The sequence below is a fragment of the Mustela lutreola genome, chromosome 3, assembly GCF_030435805.1.
Source record: "Mustela lutreola isolate mMusLut2 chromosome 3, mMusLut2.pri, whole genome shotgun sequence".
In the NCBI taxonomy this organism is placed as follows: Eukaryota; Metazoa; Chordata; class Mammalia; order Carnivora; family Mustelidae; genus Mustela; species Mustela lutreola.
The window spans coordinates 168458440-168479688 of NC_081292.1; the positions used below are offsets into that span (position 1 = coordinate 168458440).

Consider the following 21249-nt stretch of genomic DNA (forward strand, 5'->3'; position numbering starts at 1 on the left):
GAGTAGAGTTTGCCTCACAGGATATTTGCAGGGCATGAACACCTGTGAAGAGAGGGAGAAAATCAGACTGGCAGAGGAGAAGTTGATCTGTGACACAGAAGGCACAGTGCCATGTGTAGCCAACCCTAGGGGAGCTCTGGAGCAGAGTCCCTTCTCACAGTTTTCCCACATCTGGTCAAGATGTCAGGACCTCTCCACACACCAAAGTGGTTATGGGATCTGGCTGCCTTGAGAGGTGTATTCTGGAGTAAGGCAGCTCTCTAGAGCTGAGACAAACCCTGAAGGAGTTGCATCAGGGTAACAAGTCCTCCCTAAGAGTAGGGTCTGGGTGACCCCTCTCCATGTCCACCAAAGGTCTAGTCCCTGCCACTCACTTATGTTCTGACCCCCTGGGCCTGCTGGATGCTGCTTTTCTTTACTACCCACAACCCTTCCTTTGCCTGACCCCCCTTCCAGATGGCACTCATGGCCCCATGCAATGCAGTTCTGAGGCTACACCTTGCCTCTTGCTCAGCCAAAAATAATAGGGTACAGTTGCTTATCCTCACTATAGGTTAAGGAAAGGAAACAGACACCCTCCCAGGGACATGAGCTAGCCTTGTACCTCAACCTCCTCTGTGCTTTGCTCAGATGCCTCCTGTGGAGAAAGTCTGTCCCATCCCTACTTCCCATCACTATAATGCTCTGTTTGTTGCATTCTCCCCATCAGACCCACACCTGTCATTGGCAGTGATCTCATCCCGCTCACTAGTTACTGGTTGCCTCATCTATCTCTTCACAAAGTGCAACACTTCCTACAGGCAAGGGCTTCTACTCTTTGCCTCTGTAGGCTGCTAGGCTGCTAGCACCTGGAAAATCCTCCATATGTATCAGCTCAACATAGAATATTTCCAAATTGCACAGAAATGTACCCTTCTACCTGCAAATTAAGAAGCATCAGTTTTGTCGAAGTTTTCCAAAATATGACTTTTAAAAAAATCTTATTTTAACTTGCCTTTGAAATTAGTAAAATTATATATTATATATGTCTGTAATAGTCATTTTCATTTCTTTTAATGCTTTTTTCCTATCTTTCTATTGGAAGCCCAAAGTTCTCATTTTTTACCAACTAAAAAATGAGTGAAGCCAACTTTAAATCCATCAGACAAAACTGGCCCACTCTGCTCCATGCCGAGCTGCAAAGCACCCAAGCAAGCCCATCAGGAGCCCCCTTCTTCAACCGCAGGATCAGCCAAGTTCTCGTATCTAGAAGGGATATGAAGGGTGACAGGACATAACGATCAGATCAAAGCAACTTCAAGAGAGAAGTATTTCGCTCTCAGTGTGAGATTCATAAAAAACAATCAGTCTTAGCATGCAATTTGTCTCAAGAGGCAGGAGCTGCAATTTTATCATGTAATTAAATCCCCATGACAGTCGTAAAGAAACGTTGTCACCTTTATCAGGGAAAGCTTCGATAATATGTTTTCCAGCAACGTCCCCTGAGTCTATAAATGTCCTTCCAGGGCTATTTACTCTTGGCTGTGCATGTTCAGGATCTGGCGGCCTGTTTCACACTCTACCACAGTGGATATGCAGCCCTCAAGGGCACCTTTGGTTCAGAGCTTCCAAAAAAGCTCTCTTGGGCTCTAGATGAAAGCAGCACTTGACCTTTGGATAAGATTGCATTCATAATGAGAAGGGACTCTGTTGTTTTGCATGATCCGAGTTGGGCTGGGTAGCCATGTCGGCAAAATAGGTTAGCGAGGTGTTCCCACCGCAAACCGCCACCCCCCCTCCATATTGTGTTCTTCCACATGATGGGAATGAGATTTCTTAATAATGTGAAATCAGTACAGACAATTTAAGTCATTATTAATAGATACACTTGATCTGAGGAAGTAAAATGTTTTAATGTTTTGTTAAATGAGGTGTGCTGTGCTAACACTGTTATTCAGAGAAAAGGTTGAGATATTTTAACATTTTTTATATTAATATCTGTGTGACTAACTCTGGTACATGGGTGAATGTGTCCTGGAGCTCTTGAAAGCAGAGCCTTATACACCCGCCTACCTTATAATTCTAAAAACTTTTTATTATTATTATTTGAAAAAGCTACTGGGAGTGGGGATGAAGGAGGAGTGGCCCTTAGAAATTAAATGGGACAGAGGGGACCAAAACAAGATAAAATGATTTACGGTGAAAGTGGATTCACAGTAAGACCTTAGCTCTTGGCCAAGTGGTAGTAATGTGAACATCTAGGGTCTGATCGAATTTCATACACGGCCATTTAGAGAAACGATTCGTGTAGGAAGTATGAACTGACCAGGCTAACAATACATATTCACATATTTGAGAAAGTGCTCAGAATCTCACAACGTCCACCTGGGGAATGACTTGCTGTCTTAACTTAACCATTTACTTGGACATTTGACCCCAGAATCCACACATTTGGCTTTCTCCAAGAATACAAAGAAATGGCAGGGAGCGAAAATCTACTTCGTGGCCTGAACACATGGAAAGTCTCTGTCCTGGAGAAAAAACAGTCTGACCCTGTAATAAAACTCACATTTCAAGCTCAACTATATTTTTCCACTGAGTACTAGCAGAGCTCATCCTCAGACACTTCTGAGCAAAAGAAAATCATTCATCAGTTCAATGGCAGAATACAAAGATCCTGACATCACTTGAGAATAAGAACTACCATTCATTCAAATGGTACCATTTGTATATCTCATAATTTTAAGGCAGATTTTTACTTTTTCATCTTATCGGATCCCGAGACCAAAACTCCCTCTCATGAGCTACCGGCCCTTCAGTTTTTGTGTGGATAAAACGTGTTTATAATTCAAATCCAAAAAATAGTCTTTGCAAAATTATATTCAAGTCCAGTTAACTACATGGGCAATTACTAGAGAGATTTAGTCCATTCACTGAGTTGTCCAGATAGAAGCTGGGTATCCACCCCATTTGGATTTTTGTCCTTCTTTTCCCAAGATTACTCCAATAAAAGGCCGCCACAGTCAAATCTGTGTAGTACTCTGAAATGGTCCACAGATACAAATGAAGTTCTTCCATCAGATAAGTACCATTTGATAGTTCCTCTGAAGAACCAAAACTATTAAGCATGCTGATTTGGAGAAGGTTCTTTTCATCAGAGTCCCCCTCTTTCAAGAAGGACACGGTATTTGTTCAGAAGAATTTCCTGGACCAGATCTCTGGAGGAGAAGCTGGAACTGACAGGAACCACAATTAAGGGGAAAGGAGGGGAGGAGGGACTTCAGTGGCTGCAACAGAGACAGGATGTGCAGATGGAGAAGAGAGGTGGGGTAAGACTGCACATGGTGCCGGACCCTTCATAACTTCAGGATAGTCGCCAAACTCCCTACATGATGTTGGTAGTGGATGTTAAGCAAACAAACCAGACAAAAAAAACTCAAGAGCCAATGCTGTGCCCCAGTGTGGGGGCAGGGCAGAGCATACACAGTCTGAGCAGACAGGAAAGTCAGGAAAAACATGAGGAGGCAAAGCAGAGGTGCTGCCAGGGTCCCAGGAAGGAAGGGAACTCAAACTGACCCTGACTGACACAAGTTACTCTGGACCAAAATGCTCTCTGAATGATTTAAAATACTGTCAGATAATTTGCAGTGTTTATGTCACCTAGCACCATTAACCTCTGACCCTAAAATCAAGAAAAAGAAAATTCTGGTACCACAAATGGGAGCCCCCAGCAGCAGGAACCGGTCTCAGCCACGTGACCCAGAGGACAATGGGATCCTATGTGGGTGAGGCTTTAAGGTCACCTTGGGGCATCACTGGAATCAGCCCATTGCTCTGGCCTGTTGAGATCTTTGGCGATTGTGGTTGTCATGATCCATGTCACTCATCAATCGGATATCCACCTTTCCATATGCCATGTAAATCATCCATAAGCGTATTGCACAGGATCAGAGGAAAACCTTGTCTACACATTAGAAGTCCCTGTGGTGGTGGGGGTGGGGGGTATCTAACAGACCTGATGCCCAGGCTGCATTGCCCATCCCGTGACACCAGGACCTGTCAGGTGAGATCCAGACATCCATATCTTTTTAACGCTCCCCAGGTGGTTCCGTTTGACAGCCAAGATTTGAACCCCTGCTCTGCACATGCCATGTGTATTACTTCTCAAGCTGGAGTTTTTAGCAAGACTTTCCTAAAAGAAGACCCATTTTTTTTTCCACTTTCTCAAAGGTTTCCAGGAAACTTTCCACTGCAGGTGGAACTATACCCCATGCCTACATCCCGTCTACATATTAATGAATGACTCCATGTCACAAAGGAAAATTCTTTTATCCACCATGACTTGTTCCTAGGGACCTACAAAGCTCCAAGTATCCCCACTCTCTTTTCTAAATGTTCCCAAACCATCCTTTTCATCCTTTTTAGGGATTTTGCCCAGCACTGATGTCAATTCAGACTTTGAGGGATCAAATTCTTTACTTATTTGAAAACTAAAACTCTGGTCGTTCTGGTCCTTCTGTTTTATCATAATTCTTCAAGGATTTTAATAATTGCTCAGCAGCATCATATACAAATTCACTCTTGGAATAAGTTGTTTTCATATGGACGGAAATAGGCAGAGAAGATAAGGTTTGAGTTGTATCTTAAAGCTTACACATTGGCTCTGACTCAGCTGAGAAGGGCGAAGACAATAAAAATAAAATTAAAATGGCCCAACCCAAGCAAGGTATGGATAGAAAGAACTGTTGTACAATGGGCAAGAAGGAGCCCAGTGTTGGATCAGGGATCAGTGCTGTTCACCTGTCACCAAAGGACATCGTTCAGCTGGTGGGAAGGAGGACTAAAAAACTCCTCTATGTTAGGGTCCTGTGGTCACTGCTCTTTCTTGTGTGATCCTTGGGGGCAGGATTCTTGTATTTTTTGTCTCTCTATCCCCCAAACCTAACCACACACCCTAGAGCATAATATCCCATGAATGCTTCTTGAATGAATAGTGGAACGACTAGATTTGTTTTTAAGTGTTTGTAGAGTTTTTTTTTATTTTGTTTTTTAATGTAATAACCACATATGGCTATTGCTGCTCTTTAAAAAAAAACAAAAACAAAAACAAGACGCCTCCGTCATGCTCCTGAAGTAATCTACATGTCCTACTTATAAAACCAATGCTGTCTTCTGTGGGCTATTTTTAAAGCTCTCACAAAGAACCATGTCTGTTTCTGGACTGCTACTCTCTACCCGCTGAAATCAAGCTTGGATATTTAGGGTGCTGTTGACAAATATAATGCATGGAAAGCTAAATTTATCGCAGAACACAGGCCAGAATGGCTCTTATGCCAGGACGCACCTCCAATTTCCCCACCCCTTCTAAAAATAACCCATGACAAAATACATCAGGAACAAAGGAATTCTCTGGTTTAAAGTGAAGTCCGAGTTGGATCATATTATAGTTGTGTATATTATAGTTTTGTATGAATAAGTCCTTCTGAAATGAATCCAATCACAATTAGTCTGAGAAAAATAACATGGCAAAATAGCTAAGCTTATAGAAATGAAAAATCCAAAGAACAAATAGAGTAACTGCCTAGTATATGAATGAAGTGTGGAGAGTGGTTGGCTTTATGCTAGTGTACAGCTGACACAGGATATGGTCTATGTAGTGTTGCCTTTTGTCATTTTCTGTATGCACAAGCCTCTTATGTCTGATGGAGGCTGTGAGTTCCTTGCAAATGTGGTTATATTCTTTACCACTACCCTGTCCATAGCAACGAGCAGTGTTTCAGGCACACAGGAGCAGTCTTGAAAAAAATCTCAGTTCTTCCACTGATGACACTGATTCTCTCTTTGCCACTGCTGATGGAGACAAGGGAGGTAAAGTTTAAAACATGTGAAATGACATTCTAAAGGACCCTCATGGATCCATTTTCATGGATTGGGAGAAAAAATATTGTTAAAAATGTCCATACCACCCAAAGCAATTTATAGATTGAATGCAATTCCTATACCAACATTATTTACAGAACTAAAAAAAAAAAAAATAGCCAAAGCAGTCTTAAAAAGAAGAACAAAGCTGAAGTGAAGGTATCACAATCCCAGATTTCAAGATACACTAAAAAACTGTAGTAATCAAAACAGTAGGGTGGTGGCACAAAAATAGACACATAGTTGAATAGGATGAAATAGAGTCCAAAAATAAACCCATGCTTGTATGGTTGATTGATCTATTAATATCCAGTGGGAAAGAGACATTCTCTACCAAAAGGTGCTGGTAAAACTGGAAGCAACATGCAGAAGAAGGAAAATGGACCACCTTCTTATACCATACACAAAAATAAACTCAGAATGAAATAAAGACCTAAATGTCCCAGGCCCCTGAGATCATGACCTGAGCCGAAGGCAGTGGCTTAACCCACTGAGCCACCCAGGTGCCCCTACCCCTTTATATTTGAATACCTCTCCTATCTTTGTTCCCTGGCAACCTTAATGCAGTCTGTCCATTTCTGTAGTTTTGTCAATTTTTTTTTATCATGGAAGAAATACATGTGAACTGCTGGCAGTGATAGAAATACATAAAGATTAGAGGAATTAAATAAACACTTGGAACTACTCAGAAAAAAAAAAAAAAGACCTAAATGTGAGACCTGAACCATAAAATTCCTAGAAGAAAACATAAGCAATAATTTCTCTGATATCAACCGTAGAAACATTTTCCTAGATATGTCTCTTTTGGCAAGGGAAACCAAAGCAAGATTAAACTATTGAGATTACACCGAAATAAAAAGCTTCTGCACAGCAAAGGAAATCATCAACAAATGAAAGGGCAGCCTACTGAAATGGAGAAGATATTTGCAAATGATATATCCGATGAGGGGTAAATATCCAAAATATATAAAGAACTTCTATAACTCAACACCAAAATGACAATAATAATAATCCAATTAAAAATGAGCAGAGGACCTGAATAGACTTTTTTTCAAAGAAGACATACAGATGGCCACCAAAAACGTGAAAAGATGCTCAACAAGTACGCTTGCCATGATGAGCACTGAGAAATTTATAGAATTATTGAATCATTCTATTGTACTCTGGAAACTAATATAATGCCATGTGCTAATTATAGTGGAATATGAAAATAAAGAGACTCCAGGAAGCATTCAATAGACAGTCCTATGAAATTTGGTGAAGCATTTTGACATGTGGGGAAAGGTAGGGTGTACACTGAATCTCACAGATCTGAGGCAGAACCCCTAGCCCCAGCATCTGAGTCCCTGTCCTTGGCCAGCCATGGGGCTAGTTTACCACCTAAATTCCCTAAGGGAAAAAGGTAGCAGATGGCCAAGAACAAGAGGAATTTCAGAGCACTTGAGCAAATTTCAAAGAAATCAATCCATTTGTTCTTTTGCCGTCTCCACTGAGGACCAGTTGAGGACCACAGTGACAACACTGTGCTAAGTACTAAGAAACCTTGTGCAGATGAAGAAACAGATGCTCATGGTCCAGTGGGGGGCAGAGACAAGAGCAGCAATCAACAGTGAGCCAGGTACCATGGACAGAGTGCCAGAACAGACAACAGGACTAGCTACGGAAGTGAAGGGAATCTAAGCTGAGCATTGAAGAATGGGGCCAGCCAGCTGACAAGGGGACCACCAGAATGCCAGGTACAGGGGACAGCATGTACATACATTTGGAGGCCTGACACACCATACACCACCAGAGGACTACCAATCCCTGTGCTAAAATGTGTCATGGTCAACGGCAGCAGTGAGGGCTAGGTAGGAAGTCCCTGTGCTCACAGTCAGGTGTTCGGGTGCTGACCATCTCAGGATCGAGAAGCCTTGAGCAAGTTACCTGGACCTTGGAGTCCTGGTTTCCTCTTCTGCAAATGTCATCAAGGCTGCCCACCTATGGGGTCCCCAACAGAAAGCTACTTGCTGGGGATATTTGGGTAGAAAGAGCCTCCTCCTGCAATTCACCCTGAGCCCTGAGAGCTAAACTCCGTGGATCCTTCGGCACCCTCTGTACTGAGCCTCGGCCCAGACATCAGACATTCACAGTGAGGATCATTAACCTGCAGCCCCTTGGCAGCTGGCTCAGGCTGTGACCAAGTCTCTCCTGCCTGCACACTGTGTGTCACCAATGAGAGCCCTTCAGCTATGGGGACACCATCAACACTGTTTATCTGCCTGCATGAAAGCATCACAGTGACCAGACAGATGAGCACATCTCCCTCTTCCCAGCAACCCCACAGCCCTCTTCAGCAGAGGAGATCTGAGTTCTACCACGTGAGGGAAACTCCAGGCCTTGGGTCAGTCCATGCATGTGCATTTATGCCTGCAAATCAGCTCTATAACCAGGGTAGAACCATATCTGTATTAAATGATAAATGCAGGTGATTTGGCCTTCACCCTTTACCTCTTCTAAGGAAGATCAAGGGTACTCTGCTGGGCCTGCTGTTGTTGTGGAAAGACTTGATGAATTACTGTTCAAAACAAAGAGCCAACACAGACAGACTGCTGAGGCTGGGGGGCGGCAGAGGGCGTGCTTAGAAGAACAGAAGGAGTCAAGGGGCGCTTTGAGGTACAAAGATCAAGAGACAGGAACACGGGGGAAGAGGGTGCTTAAGAAGTTTGGCTCTGACCAAGCCTGTGCTTTCCCTACGACCCCGATTCCTTGAGTTCAAGTCTTTCTTCCTGTCATCTCTGTCATTTCTTTGACTGCAACGCCATAGAGCAACAGGATCCCACGGGGGTGTGTCTGATCCCATGGATGCGCGTACAACACTGGAGCCGCGTGAATGGTGGCTGCTGTTCTTTCCCCTCCCTCAGCATCTCTGTGCATCAGTGTCCCAGGCACGTGCTCCACCATGTCTCCTTTGGCCCATCCAAGCAGCACCCTCCCTGAGCCTCCGTCCGCCCTCTAGCCTCTCTTTTGTCATCACTGACACGGACATGGCAAAGAATGCTATAGCCCAACCAAGGTGGCCCATTCCAACTTCCTAGTGGGAGAAAAACAAGAAAAAAAGATGTAAGAATGTGTATTACCCATATTATGAGAAAAAAATGATTTTATTAATTTTTAGACAATAAAATAAAGCCCTGCACTAAACTGTAGCAAATAACTAGTAAGTTGCTAATAAAAAGCTGTTCCCATTTGTTTCGGAAACAGAGATTGTGGCATTTCTATGGGCCTTTGGGGATGAGTTCTCAACAACTGAAAGAAATTCACAAGCCACCAGGAACCCAAGATGATGCCTTTGGGAATCCGTGGTCTGCCCTATGGAGCCTCCCACCCAGGGACACTTGGAGACAGCCTGGTCATTTGCAGCATCCAGCTGGGACTCCTTATACATGCTCAGGGCTCCACAGCCCTCAGAACACACGTCTGCCCACCCTTATCCACAGCAGCAAAGAAAGCGATAGGCCAACAAAAAGACGATACCCTACAGAGCAGGAAAAGGAGCCCTGCCCAACAGAGCAGGAAAAGGAGCCCTGCCCATCGTCGGGTGCCTGCCCTCCTGTGGAGAGCTGTTTTGGAGATAAACAGATGTATCTGTCTCTGGAAGTCAAATCTATATAATCACAAGGGGGTGGCTGAGCACTCAGGCATGTCAGTGGTCACACGACGCTGGTCATATCAAGTAACCATGATCACATCGGAGCCCACAGGAGTTATAAATACACCAGCACCGAGCCCTGTCTGGATGACAATTGAGTAATGACAATAGAAATAGCTCACGCTCCATAAGACCATCTTTCGCCTTCCTGGAGAGCTTTTCTGAAACCAAGGGCATTTCAATGGAGAGATGGCCAGAGCCAGTTAGAGAACTTCAAATCTTTCACAAGATGGAAAGAGAGCCTCAAGCGAGAGCTGGGTCCCCAGTGCTTCAGTACCATGCTGCCTTGGTCACGGGAGATCTGAGTCGTCTGCAGCAACTCATGAACCGCTCCTTCCACGATGCCAACGTGGTGTTTGAGATCAAGAAGGATGAGATGGAGTGGCAGGTGACATCCCCAGCCACATTTGGACTGTCAGGTACGCTTTCTCCTTTAAAGCTCAGCTGTGTACGTTTAAGGAGCTACTAACTCTCCTCCAGATGAGGAACTCTAGGGTACAGACTGCTCACTTTGGTGCTGCATTTAACACACACGAGCAAGGGACATCTATAAATGAAATTTGGTCAGCACAATGTCTTAGATGATGAGATGGGACAAATCAAATTGGAAAGGCCAAAATGTGTGAGAAGTACCCATCTGGTGCTGGAAGGTGCCTCTTTAAAAGACAGCCTTGGTTTCGGAGCTGATCTGCCAGTGCCTGGGTCTGGCAGCCGGGGAAGCAGGTCCCCTGGCATGCAGCTCTGCTCCAGGTCCTTCTATGAACCTGTGAACACCACAGCTACAGTGGGGTGGCTGGGGCACAGCCAGCATCAACAAAGGGAAAGCCCTCAGCAGGTGCTTCTCCCAGAACCCAGGGGAGCCTGAGAATAGGGGAGGGAGAGAAAGAAATCAGAGGTCCCTAAGTCATATATCTGAGGGCATTCTTGCAGCCTGAACACCACAATGTGCAAGAGATTCCCCCAAGGAGAGAAACACCCTCCATTTACCCACCCGGTCTGAGGAGACTTGCTGACCAGCAGGCTTCAGCCAGGGTATTCTCAGCTGGCACTCTGCATTGAGCATCCTTCCCCTCCTGCCCCAGGGTCCCCAGACACAAGACATTTACCAAAAGGGTTCATGTGTTGGAAGCCACTGCAGCACAGCCAGACCAAAAGGATGTGAGACTCTGTGGTCACTGGGTCAATGGCCACTGTCCCATGTCCCATGTCCCATGTGCTTTACTTGCGGGTTCAGGCAGGCAAAGAATGCAGAAGATCAGCTTCCAAAGAACAGAGTACCATTCCGTTTATTCCCCACCCAGGGAGAAGGAAATAAACCCCAAATTGTCAAAGGGCTAAGCAGCTCGGTACAAACAGAGGTGGCATGGGCTTTAGGGAAGACAAGGGCAGCTACAGTCTGGGTCACACCACCCCCCAGCTCAGGGGGTCCTGGAATCCTTCCGGGCCTCCCCTCCTTCATCTGCCCCAGACAGGGGCAACGCATTCCTCCCAGGAGCTGGGTGGTGATTCGGCCAAGAATGCCAACTGCTTGCACACTCAATCAATGTCTTTTTTTTTTTTTTTTTTAAATCCCATGCCTCCCAGTCCTGGACACACCCACCCACCCCCAAATGTTGCAATTTCAAATAAGCATTAATGTTAATCCATGGTCTGAATCTAAGGGCTCCTTCCTTTTCTCTGCCTTACTCTTTCCACCCCGTGAGTTCTGCTGGTTTTCTACAGCACACCGGAACCACAGAAACTTAGGGCATCCCAGCCACCAAGGCGATAAACTGTTGCAGTGGAAGGGGCTGCCCTGAGAGCCAGGGCTGGTCTCTGGCCTCATGTGGACTGCAAAGAGAGGGTGGGTGGCCCTGGGGACGGCTGCACTCCCTGCTCTTTTCCGATTACCCACTCCGCTTTCCCCGAAGCTCACCCAAGCCTCAGAAATGACCAAACATGGCTTGGGAACAGCGCCCTCTCTCATATGAGGACTTGCTGATGGCCAGTTACTGCTCCCCATGAAGGGGGTCATGGGCAAGGGGGTAACACTAGCCGCTCACAGTGCTTGTCCCCCAGCACCTCAGTGCACCCAGGATGGAACGCAATCCAAGGAGAGTGTTGGCTTGAGGAGGGATGAACTACCTGGGGAGAATCCTATGTCCTTGTTCCTCCTGGTGCCAGAACCTGGACCAGGGAGTGGGAGTGGAGATTACAGGCACCGGATGCAAGCTTTCTGATCTAAACAGCGGCCTCAGAAGTCGGGTTTTCCTGAAGGCCTTGTGGAAGATTATCACCATCTCGCAGGACCTGGACAGGGGTGCTGACCCGACACTGAGCCAAAGGTCCACCCGAGACCCATTCCATCAGTCCACAGGAAGTCTCAGGAATCCAGGGTGGGTGAACAGGGCTGCCAGGGTGGGCAGAGTTGGTCTGGGAGAATGGAGTACCCCCTTCCTAGACGCCTACCAACCCACCCAGTGAGTAGACTTCCTAGCTCAGGAAAATTAGTACAATCAAAACCAGGAGCTGGCCTCTGGCCACTATCACCCACTGCCAAGACAATAGGCCCCACATCCCCCGGTGAGTGGGCAACAGCCCGCAGGCTGGGCCTTGGGGACCCAGAGCAGGCTGGAACTCCGCACTACATACAGGTAGGTAATTATGAGTGGTCTTTCAAAACCGGCTCAGCATGGGTCCCAGGAAGGAGGTGGCCTCTGAAAAGGGTCTCCTCTGCAGCTCATTACAGCCATGATATCGATTCTTCCATCATTATCAGAAGGCATCCCTGCCATGTGAAATCCTGTCCCTTGAAGTGCATTCACCGGGGACCGCTTCCCCCATTTCCACGAGCGCTCCTGGCCGCTAACAACCTTCCACGGGCCTTTTGAAAGCCCAAAGTTTTCAGACAAGTACAATGTATAGCACCCGCTTCATTCATCCACCAAGAAAGAGCAACCCTATACACACGCACACACACACACACAACCCTAAAGAGCGCAAAGAAACAAACCAGAATTGTGCTGAATGTGGACACCACATCAAAGGGAGCCTCTGAAACCCAGCACTTCCAAGAGGACTAAACTTTGTAAGGCCTTTCCTTGAGCAACCTTGGCTCGGCAGGTCAGTTTGTTCTGTCTGCTGTCTTCTCCTGTTAATGACAAAGGGATAAGTTTGGGGTTCAGTGAGAGAGAGCTGGATTCCAGAAAAATCCACAGCTCACTCTCCTGCTTCAAGCTGTCCCAAATTCAGAGCCTGGAAAATGTGAATTCCTGGCTTACAGCCTCCCACCAGCCACCCACTGGGTCAGCCCTTCACTTCTCAAATCCTAGCCCAGGCCCCCGGCTTCCCGTATTTGGCAAGACCCTCTTGCTTCTCGATACCCTCCATTCCTTCTGGCTCAGTTGTGGCCCTATCCGTCTCTCTTTTATTCCACCTTCCTCGGCATCACCTCTCCTGGGCCTCGAGACTCTCCTTCCAACTTTCCTGCGCTGGTTTTCCCTCAAGAGTTCTCTCTGCCCCTGTCTGCCTTTGTCTTCCCACCTCCGTTTCCCTAGGGTAGGAGATAGCCACCCCATCCCAGCCCTCTGGGTCTTTATATGCCCCTCTTTGGTCTATATGTATCTTTCTTTATCTACACGCCCTCGTGGTGGCGAATTCTAAGAGATGGTTCCACCCTCCATCGTCCTTAGTGGACACTGCCCCCCCTCTCCCCTCCCCCATTCACTTTACTTCTCCTCTCCCACAGGCCTCTGGACCCTAGAGTACAAGCGCGAGCTCACCACCCCGCTGTGCATTGCGGCGGCCCGCGGCCACACCGCCTGCGTGCGCCACCTGCTCAGCCGCTGTGCAGACCCCGACGCCAGCCCGGGCGGCCAGGGAGCCCTGCACGAGGCCTGCCTGGGAGGCCACACGGCCTGCGTCCAGCTGCTGCTGCAGCACGGCGCCGACCCCGACCTGCTCAGCGCCGAGGGCCTGACGCCCCTGCACCTCTGCCGCACCGCCGCCTCGCTCGGGTAAGGACGCGCGGCGGGGCAGGGCCCCAGACCGCGGCCGCAGACCTGGAGCCGACCTGGGCCGGGCTTCCAGAAGCCCGCCACGTCCCTCCGCCCCCGGCCCCGCCTCCGAGCTCCCGCCGCCCCTAGACCGGGTCCCCCCACCTAGCCTCAGCCCATGCTCCATGACCCCGGTACACCCCGCGTCCTCAACCAACCTGGAATTCGGACCCGGGCCGCTGTCACCGCTCCGGGGCCCAGCTAGCCACCCCCACCTCCGGACTCCGCCCCCAGACCCTCTGCCCCCTTCCCCCACACCGCAGCAAAACCCAACTGGTCCCGGGCCGGGCCACCGGCCTCAGACAACCCCTGCGCTCTGACCCCAGACCGCGGCCCCCCCTTGGTCCCTACCCTTGCCCCCACCACCCTACCCAGACCCTGAACCCCAGACCCCAGACCCCTCACCGACCTGAGCTCCTACCCCAGCCCTGCCTCGCGACTCAGACGGAACACCCAAGACCCCAGACCCAGACCCTGCCACGCCCCAGAGAGTACTGGATTCTCTCCTCCGGGCCCAGGGCCCGGGACCCCGGACCCCGATCCCCCGGCCCCCGGTCCCCGGCCCCCGGGCGGGTATAATTAGCGCTTGATTGCGAGCGCGAGGCGGGAGGCCCCACACCGAGGTAATGAGCGCGGTGATCACAGGCCTGCAGACGCCGGCGCTGAAGAATGCTAAAAGGCCACTGGCGGGGTTGGAAGCTGAAAAATTAGGGTTTTTAATGATAATTTTATGCAGAATAATTGTCACAGTGTGACACAAATGGTTAGCTCCTCGGGCGGGGCTTCGGAGTCCCACAGGAAGCCGAGCTGTGTGCTCGGCATTTGCAGGGGCACCGCCGCCCGGAGCTCACCGCCCGCCCAGGCGCCGGGGTTCGGCGAGTCCCGCAGCTGCCCGTCGGGCCCCGCGGCTGAGGCTGCAGGGTGTCCGTCCCCGCGGGGCCCGCGAGGGCCCGGGAGAGGCGGCGGGGGGCCACAGCGTCGGAGCGCAGGAATTAGGCTTGGGTTTCTCAGCTTGCATTTTGTCATCTTGACACTTCTTTAGTCAAAACGTTCTCATCCCTGCCCTCGGGCTTATCATTTCTTCTCTCATTTCTTCTCTCGCCGAGGTGAGGATTGAATAAAATCACCGCTGTCAGAGCAGGCGCGGAGGGCTATGACCGAAGCAGGGGCACCACCTCCCAGGATCACTGGAGAGGAGAACAGGGACTCAGAGAGGCACAAGGACCGCCGGGTCTTCCGAGCGGCTGAAGGAAGCCATATTCCAACAACACATTTTTTTAAGTAGCTTGACTCAGGTGTGGTCAGCATACAGTAAACTGCGATAAATGTGCCATCTGCCACATGCGGACCTACATATGCATCCGTGGAACCGTCCCCACAATCAAGATAGCGCACGCACCCGTCGCCATCCCAAGGTTCCCTGTCCCCTGCGATCTCTTCCATCGCCCCCACTGATCTGCTTTCAGTCACTATAATTTAGTCTGAATTTGCCAGACTTTTGTATTTTGTCCCAACTCTTTCATGCGACGTAATTACCTCGAGATTCATCATGCGGTTTCACGGATCCATGATTCACTCCTGTTCCTAGCTCAGTTGGTGTTCCACGGTATGGGAACACCACCATGTGTTTATCCATTCCTACACTGAAAGACACTGGATTGCTTCCAGTCTGGGGCTATTACAAATACAGCCGCTATGAACACTTGTGTGCCAGCCTTTGTACAGGCGCATGCTTTCCTTTCTTCTGGCTGTAGACTTGGGATTCGAAGGTCTGGCCCCTCTGCTATGATGTGATTAAAAGGTAACCTTTTAAGAAACGGCCAAACTGGTTTCCAAAGTGGCTGTGCCACGTTGCATTCCCACCAACGGTGTCCTGGTTGTTTCAAACTCTCACTGGTCCTTGGTATGGTCACCCTTTAATTGTAGACATCCTAAAAGGTGTGTCTAAGTATACTATTAGTTTTGATTTGGAATTCCCTAATGACAAGTGATCTGAGCATCTTTTCATGTGCCTATTTGAGTTCCATAGATCTGCTTTAATGAGGCACCTGCTGACCCCTTGTGCCCATGTTTTTAAATTAGGTTGTCTTCTTAAATTTTGAGATTTCTTTGTATATGCTGGCTGCAAGTTCCTCACCAGACATGTAATTGGTTAATCTTATCTTCTGACCCATGGGTTATATTTTCTTCTCTTAAAATTGTGTTTTGAAGAACAGCAGTTCACAATGTTGGTGGAATCCAGCTTATCAATTTTTTTCTTTTAGGGATTATTTTAGGTTATTATATATATATTTAAAAAAAAAAAAACTTTGCCTAACCCAGGGTCACAAACATTTCCTCTTGCATTTTCCTCTACAAATGTAACGATTGTATATTTTACACTTAAGTCCACAACCCATGTTTAGTTAATTTCTGGATATGGTGTGAGGTATGGGTCGAAGCTTTTTTCTCTGCATGTGGATGTCCAATTGTTCCAGCACCATTCGGCAAACCTTTCCTTTCTCCACTGAACTGCCTTTGTACTTTCATCTAAAAGCAACTGACTATACATAGGTGTGGGTTTCTTTCTGGACTCTCTTGTCACGTGCACACAGGACAGGATGAGGTCTGACTGTTTCAGTTGGTAAAGACCTAAAGAGTCACCCTTAAATTCAGACCATTTATCACTTATAGAAACAGTGAAGAGAGGAATAGCCAAAAGTGCCAGCGCCTCCTCCTACATATCAGGAGGGACAACACCTAAAGGAAAGGAGGCAGATAATTAGCAGTCTGAGTTATAGGATATCCGTTTGCTGAAGAGCCAACTGTAGACTTCAGCTGAATGGTGCTATAGTCTGAAGCTTTGTTCTCAGGAGGCAAGGCAGGAAGTCCCAAAACTCGCCAGAACCCAAAAGATAATGAAAAACTCTCATGATAGTGAAGCAAGTGGACACTGGCCCTACAGCAGCACTTTAAAGCTTCCCATCCATAAAGATCACTGAGTGTCCTGCCAAGACTTACATCAGCAGTGGGTCAAGACTTCTGCTTCCATGGCCTGTATGGATACATGCAAGGTTCCCAGGGCTTCACAGCGGAGCCTTTCTTATATTCATATTATATTTCATTGATCTACTTGTCAGTGTCAACACCAATACCCCATTGTATTGAATATTATAGCTCTAGAAGATCTTGAAGTCACATAGTAGAAGTTCTTAGGCACTGTTCATTTTCAGAGTTGTTTGGCTACCCTAGCTCTTTGCATTTCCATACAAATTTTATTTTATTTTATTTAAGTTATTTATTTATTTGACAGAGTGAGAGCGGGAACACAGCAGGGGGAGTAGGAGAGGGAGAAACAGGCTCTCCCCACCTGATCCCCACGGCACCCCCAACCCCCCTGCCCCACCCCAAAGCCCCCCCAACCCCCAGGCCCCCAAGCAGAGAGCCGGATATGGAGCTCTTCCCAGGACCCTGGGATCATGACCTGAGCCCAAGGCAGATGCTTAACGGCTAAGCACCCAGGTGCCTGTCCATATAAATTTTAAAACTAGTTTGTCAATTTGTATAAAAAGGCTTCAGGGTTTTCACTGGGATTGTTATGAATCTATGGATCAATCTATGAATTTGGGGAGAATTGATATAACAAACATAATAAATCTTCCCATTTCCTTTTCTAAGATTTTATTTATTTATTCCATTTATTATTTTATTTATTTATTTATTTGACAGACAGAAATCATAAGTAGGCAGAGAGGCAGGCAGAGAAGGGGTGGGGGGAAGCAGGCTCCCCGCTGAGCAGAGAGCCCATGCAAGGCTTGATCCCAGGACCCTAAGATCATGACCTGAGGCTCAACCCACTGAGCCACCCAGGTGCCCCAAGCTCTCCATTTCTTTAGTTCTTTAATTTCTCTCTGCTGTTTCTTAGTTTTCAGCATATGCCACATTTTTGTCAGATTTCTCCTTAAATTTTTTTTTATTTTTTGGTGCTTCATAAATAGTATTTTTTTATTTAAATTTTTATCATACATAGCTATCATATAAAAATAATAATTTGTTTTTTGTATATTGATCTTCTATCTTGCAACCTTGCTAAACTCACTAATTGTTCTTGTAACTCATTGGAAATTCCATAAGATTTTTATGTGGGCAGCCATGTGATCTTTGAATGAACAGAGCTTTATTTCTTTTTCTGTTGATGCATTTTATTCCTTTTTCTGGTTTTATAGCATTGTCTAAAACCTCCAGTGCAATGATGAATAGAAGTGGTAAAGAGCAGAAAATTTTTCTTATTCCTGATCTTAGAGGAAAGCATTAAGTCTTTCCCTATTAAGTATGATATTAGATGTTGAATTTTGTAGCTGAACCTTTTCAGATAACAGAGTTCCCTTCTATTCCTAGCTTTCTGAGCATTTTTATTATGAATGGATATTGGATTTTTTTAATGCCTTTTCTGCACATTTAGAGATGATTATATGGTGTGTTTTTTCAGTCTGTTAATAGGATGATTAACAATGATTGTTTTCCAAATGTTAAACCAACCTTGCCTTCTTGAGATAAACTACACTCAATCATGAGTGTTATCCTTTTTAATAAATTCTTTGGTTTGATAAAATGGAAAAAAACTTAATCTGTATCTATGTTCATGAAAGATATTTGTCTGTAATTTTCTTTTCTGGTAATCTGTTTATCTGGTCTTTGTGTCAGAGTGATGCTGGCCTCAAAAATGAGTTGAAAAGTGTCTCTTCCTTATCTTTTTTCTTAAAAAGCTTGATATAAAATTGTTACTTCTTTCTTAAATGTTTAATGGAATTCATCAGTGAAGTTACCTGGGCCTGAGTTTTTTCTTTGTACGTTTTCTTTCTTTTTTTTTTTTTTTTTAAGATTTTACTTATTTATTTGAGAGACAGGCAGTGAGAGAGAGCATGAGCAAGGAGAAAGTCAGAGGGAGAAGCAGACTCCCCGTGTAGCTGGGAGCCCAATGTGGGACTCGATCCTGAGACTCCAGGACCATGACCTGAGCAGAAAGCTGTCGTCCAACCAACTGAGCCACCCAGGCATCCCTGTACGTTTTCTTTTTAACTATTAATTCAATTTGTCTTATAGCTATAGTGTTACTCAAAATATTTCTTTCCTTTTGAGTGAGCTTTGATAGCTTGTATATTTCAAGAGATTTAGCCCTTTCGTCAACATTGCTGAATTTATTGGCATAAGTTGTTCCTTACTATCCTCTTAATCTATAGAAGCTATAGTAATAGCATCACTCTCATTAATGATATTGGAATTCATTATATTGTTTCTTTTATTTTCCACCCTGATCAGTCTTGCTTTTGATTTCATTGGTTGGTTAGTTGGTTTTACTGTTTTCTATTTCACTAACTTTTCCTATGGTCTTTATTACCCTCCATTCTTTAATTATCTTGAATTTCATTTGCTCTCCTTTTTTTAATTGCTGAAAATAGAAACTAATGTCATTGATGTGACAATTTTTTTAAAATTTTCTAATATAGGCTTTTGGTGCTATCCATGTCCCCATATGTATTACTTTAGCTAAATCCCACGAATTTTAATATCATATTTTCACTTTCAATTAGTCTTAAATTCTTTCTAATTTCTCTTCTTTTTTCTTTGAATCATAATTATTTAGAAGTGTGTTATTTGGTTTTCAATTATTTGGGTATTTTCCAGATATCTATAGTATTGATTTCTAATTTAATTCCATGTTATTAAAGAACTTACTTTGTATCACTTTAGTACTTTTAAATTTGAGTCTTCTTTTATTATCCAAAATATATTTGGTCTTAGCAAATGCTCCAGGTACACCAGAAAGGAATTTGTATTCCGCAGTTTGTGAGGAAGTATTCTATAAATGTCAACTGAGTCAAGTTTCTGAATAGTATTAAGTCTTCCATATCCTTACTGATATTCTGCTCTTTTCTTTTATATGGAATAAAGAGGTGTTGATATGGAAAAAGGTGAAGATATGGAAAAAGAGGTGTTGAAATCTCTGACTACAACCATGGATTTGTCTATTTCTCTCTACAGTTCTATCAGCTTTTGCTTCAAATCTTTTGAAACTTTGTTATTAGGTTCATGGATATTTAGCAGTTATGTCCTCTTAAAGAAATGACCTCTATCATTATGAAAAGATACCTTTTTTTTAAGATTTTATTTAAATTCAAGTTAGTTAACATATAGTGTATTATTGGGTTCAGGGGTAATATGTAGTGATTCATCAGTTGCATATGGCATGTAATATTCTTTGCTCTAAAATCTACTTAGTCTTGGGGTTCCTGGGAGGCTCTGTGGGTTAAGCATCCAACTCATCAGCTCAGTTATGATCTCAGCACTGTGAAATCAAGCCCCATGTCGGGTCCTGCCCTTGGTGTGGACTCTGCTTGAGATTCTCTCTCCTTCTCCCTTTGTCCCTCCCCACCCTGTGCTCTCTCACTTTCTCCCTCTCAAATAAATAACCTTTTAAAAATAAAATAAAGCAACTAAAAAATAAAGTCTACTTAGTTTCATATTAAAATATCTAGTTTGATGTTAATATAGATTGCTTCTGAACAGTGTTTTCATTAGTATATCTTTTAACATCTGCATTAGTTCTCTACTGCTCCATAACAGATCACCACAGGGGCACCTGAGTGGTTCAAACATTTAAGCCCCCAACTCTTGATTTCAGCTCAGGTCTTAATCTCAAGGTCATGAGGTCAAGCCCCATGCTGGGCTTGGATACTAATTTAAAAAAAAAAAATCGGGACCTGGGTGGCTCAGTGGGTTAAGCCTCTGCCTTCGGCTCAGGTCATGATCTCAGGGTCCTGGGATCGAGTCCCGCATCGGGCTCTCTGCTCAGCAGGGAGCCTACTTCCCTCTCACTTTCTCTGCCTGCCTCTCTGCCTACTTGTGATCTCTGTCAAATAAATAAATAAAATCTTTTTTTAAAAAATCACCACAAACTTAAAAACAACTTGAAACAATACACATTTATTACCTCAAAATTTCTATGGGTGAAAAGTTTGGGAATGGCTGTGCTGGGTTCTGTACTTCACAGTCACAAGACTCCAATCAAGATGTCATCAAGGCCCAGGGTCTCATCTGGAGAATCAACTGGACAAGAATCTGTTGCCAAACTCATAAGGTCATCAGCAGAATTCAGTTCCTCAGGGACTGTGGAATGAAGGCCTCAGGGGTCTTTTTAAAGCTTTATTTATTTATTTTAGAGAATGGTTGGGGTGGGGGATTAAGGGAGAGGGAGAAAGAAATTTAAGCAGATTCCACACTGAGCAAGGAGCCTAACACCGGGCTCCATCTCATAATCCCCATCGCAACCTGAGAAAAAAACAAAAGTCCAGTGTTTAACCGACTGTGCACCCCCAGGCACCCCTGAAGGTCTTAGTTTCTTGCTGAGAGTTGATTGGAGGCCAAACTCAGGTTGTATCTTTATTTTTAAAGTGGATTTCTTACAAGCAGCTTATAGTTGGATCTTTCTTTAAATCTGGTCTGATAGTCTCTGCCTTTTAATTGGATGTTTAAATCATTTACATCTAATGTGATTTTGACATGGCTAGGTTCAAATCAAACATCTTGCTATATTTTTCTATCCATTCTTTGTTCCCTTTATCTTCTTTTTTTTCTACCTTCTTCCGT

General features: G+C 45.4%; 1 protein-coding gene and 1 long non-coding RNA gene across 3 annotated transcripts in view; one reads left to right on the forward strand and one right to left on the reverse strand.

Annotated features, from left to right (window-relative positions):
• The window catches only part of LOC131827302 (uncharacterized), a 140621-nt gene that overhangs the window by 71063 nt on the left and 48309 nt on the right, over positions 1 to 21249 (reverse strand). The gene's annotated exons all lie outside the window — the stretch shown is intronic.
• The window catches only part of ASB18 (ankyrin repeat and SOCS box containing 18), a 61539-nt gene that overhangs the window by 10057 nt on the left and 30233 nt on the right, over positions 1 to 21249 (forward strand). Inside the window, exons 3-4 of the mRNA XM_059167634.1 lie at positions 9889 to 10008; positions 13317 to 13584. Coding sequence (XP_059023617.1) covers positions 9889 to 10008; positions 13317 to 13584 — 388 coding nt within the window. The remainder of the gene's footprint in view (positions 1 to 9888; positions 10009 to 13316; positions 13585 to 21249) is intronic.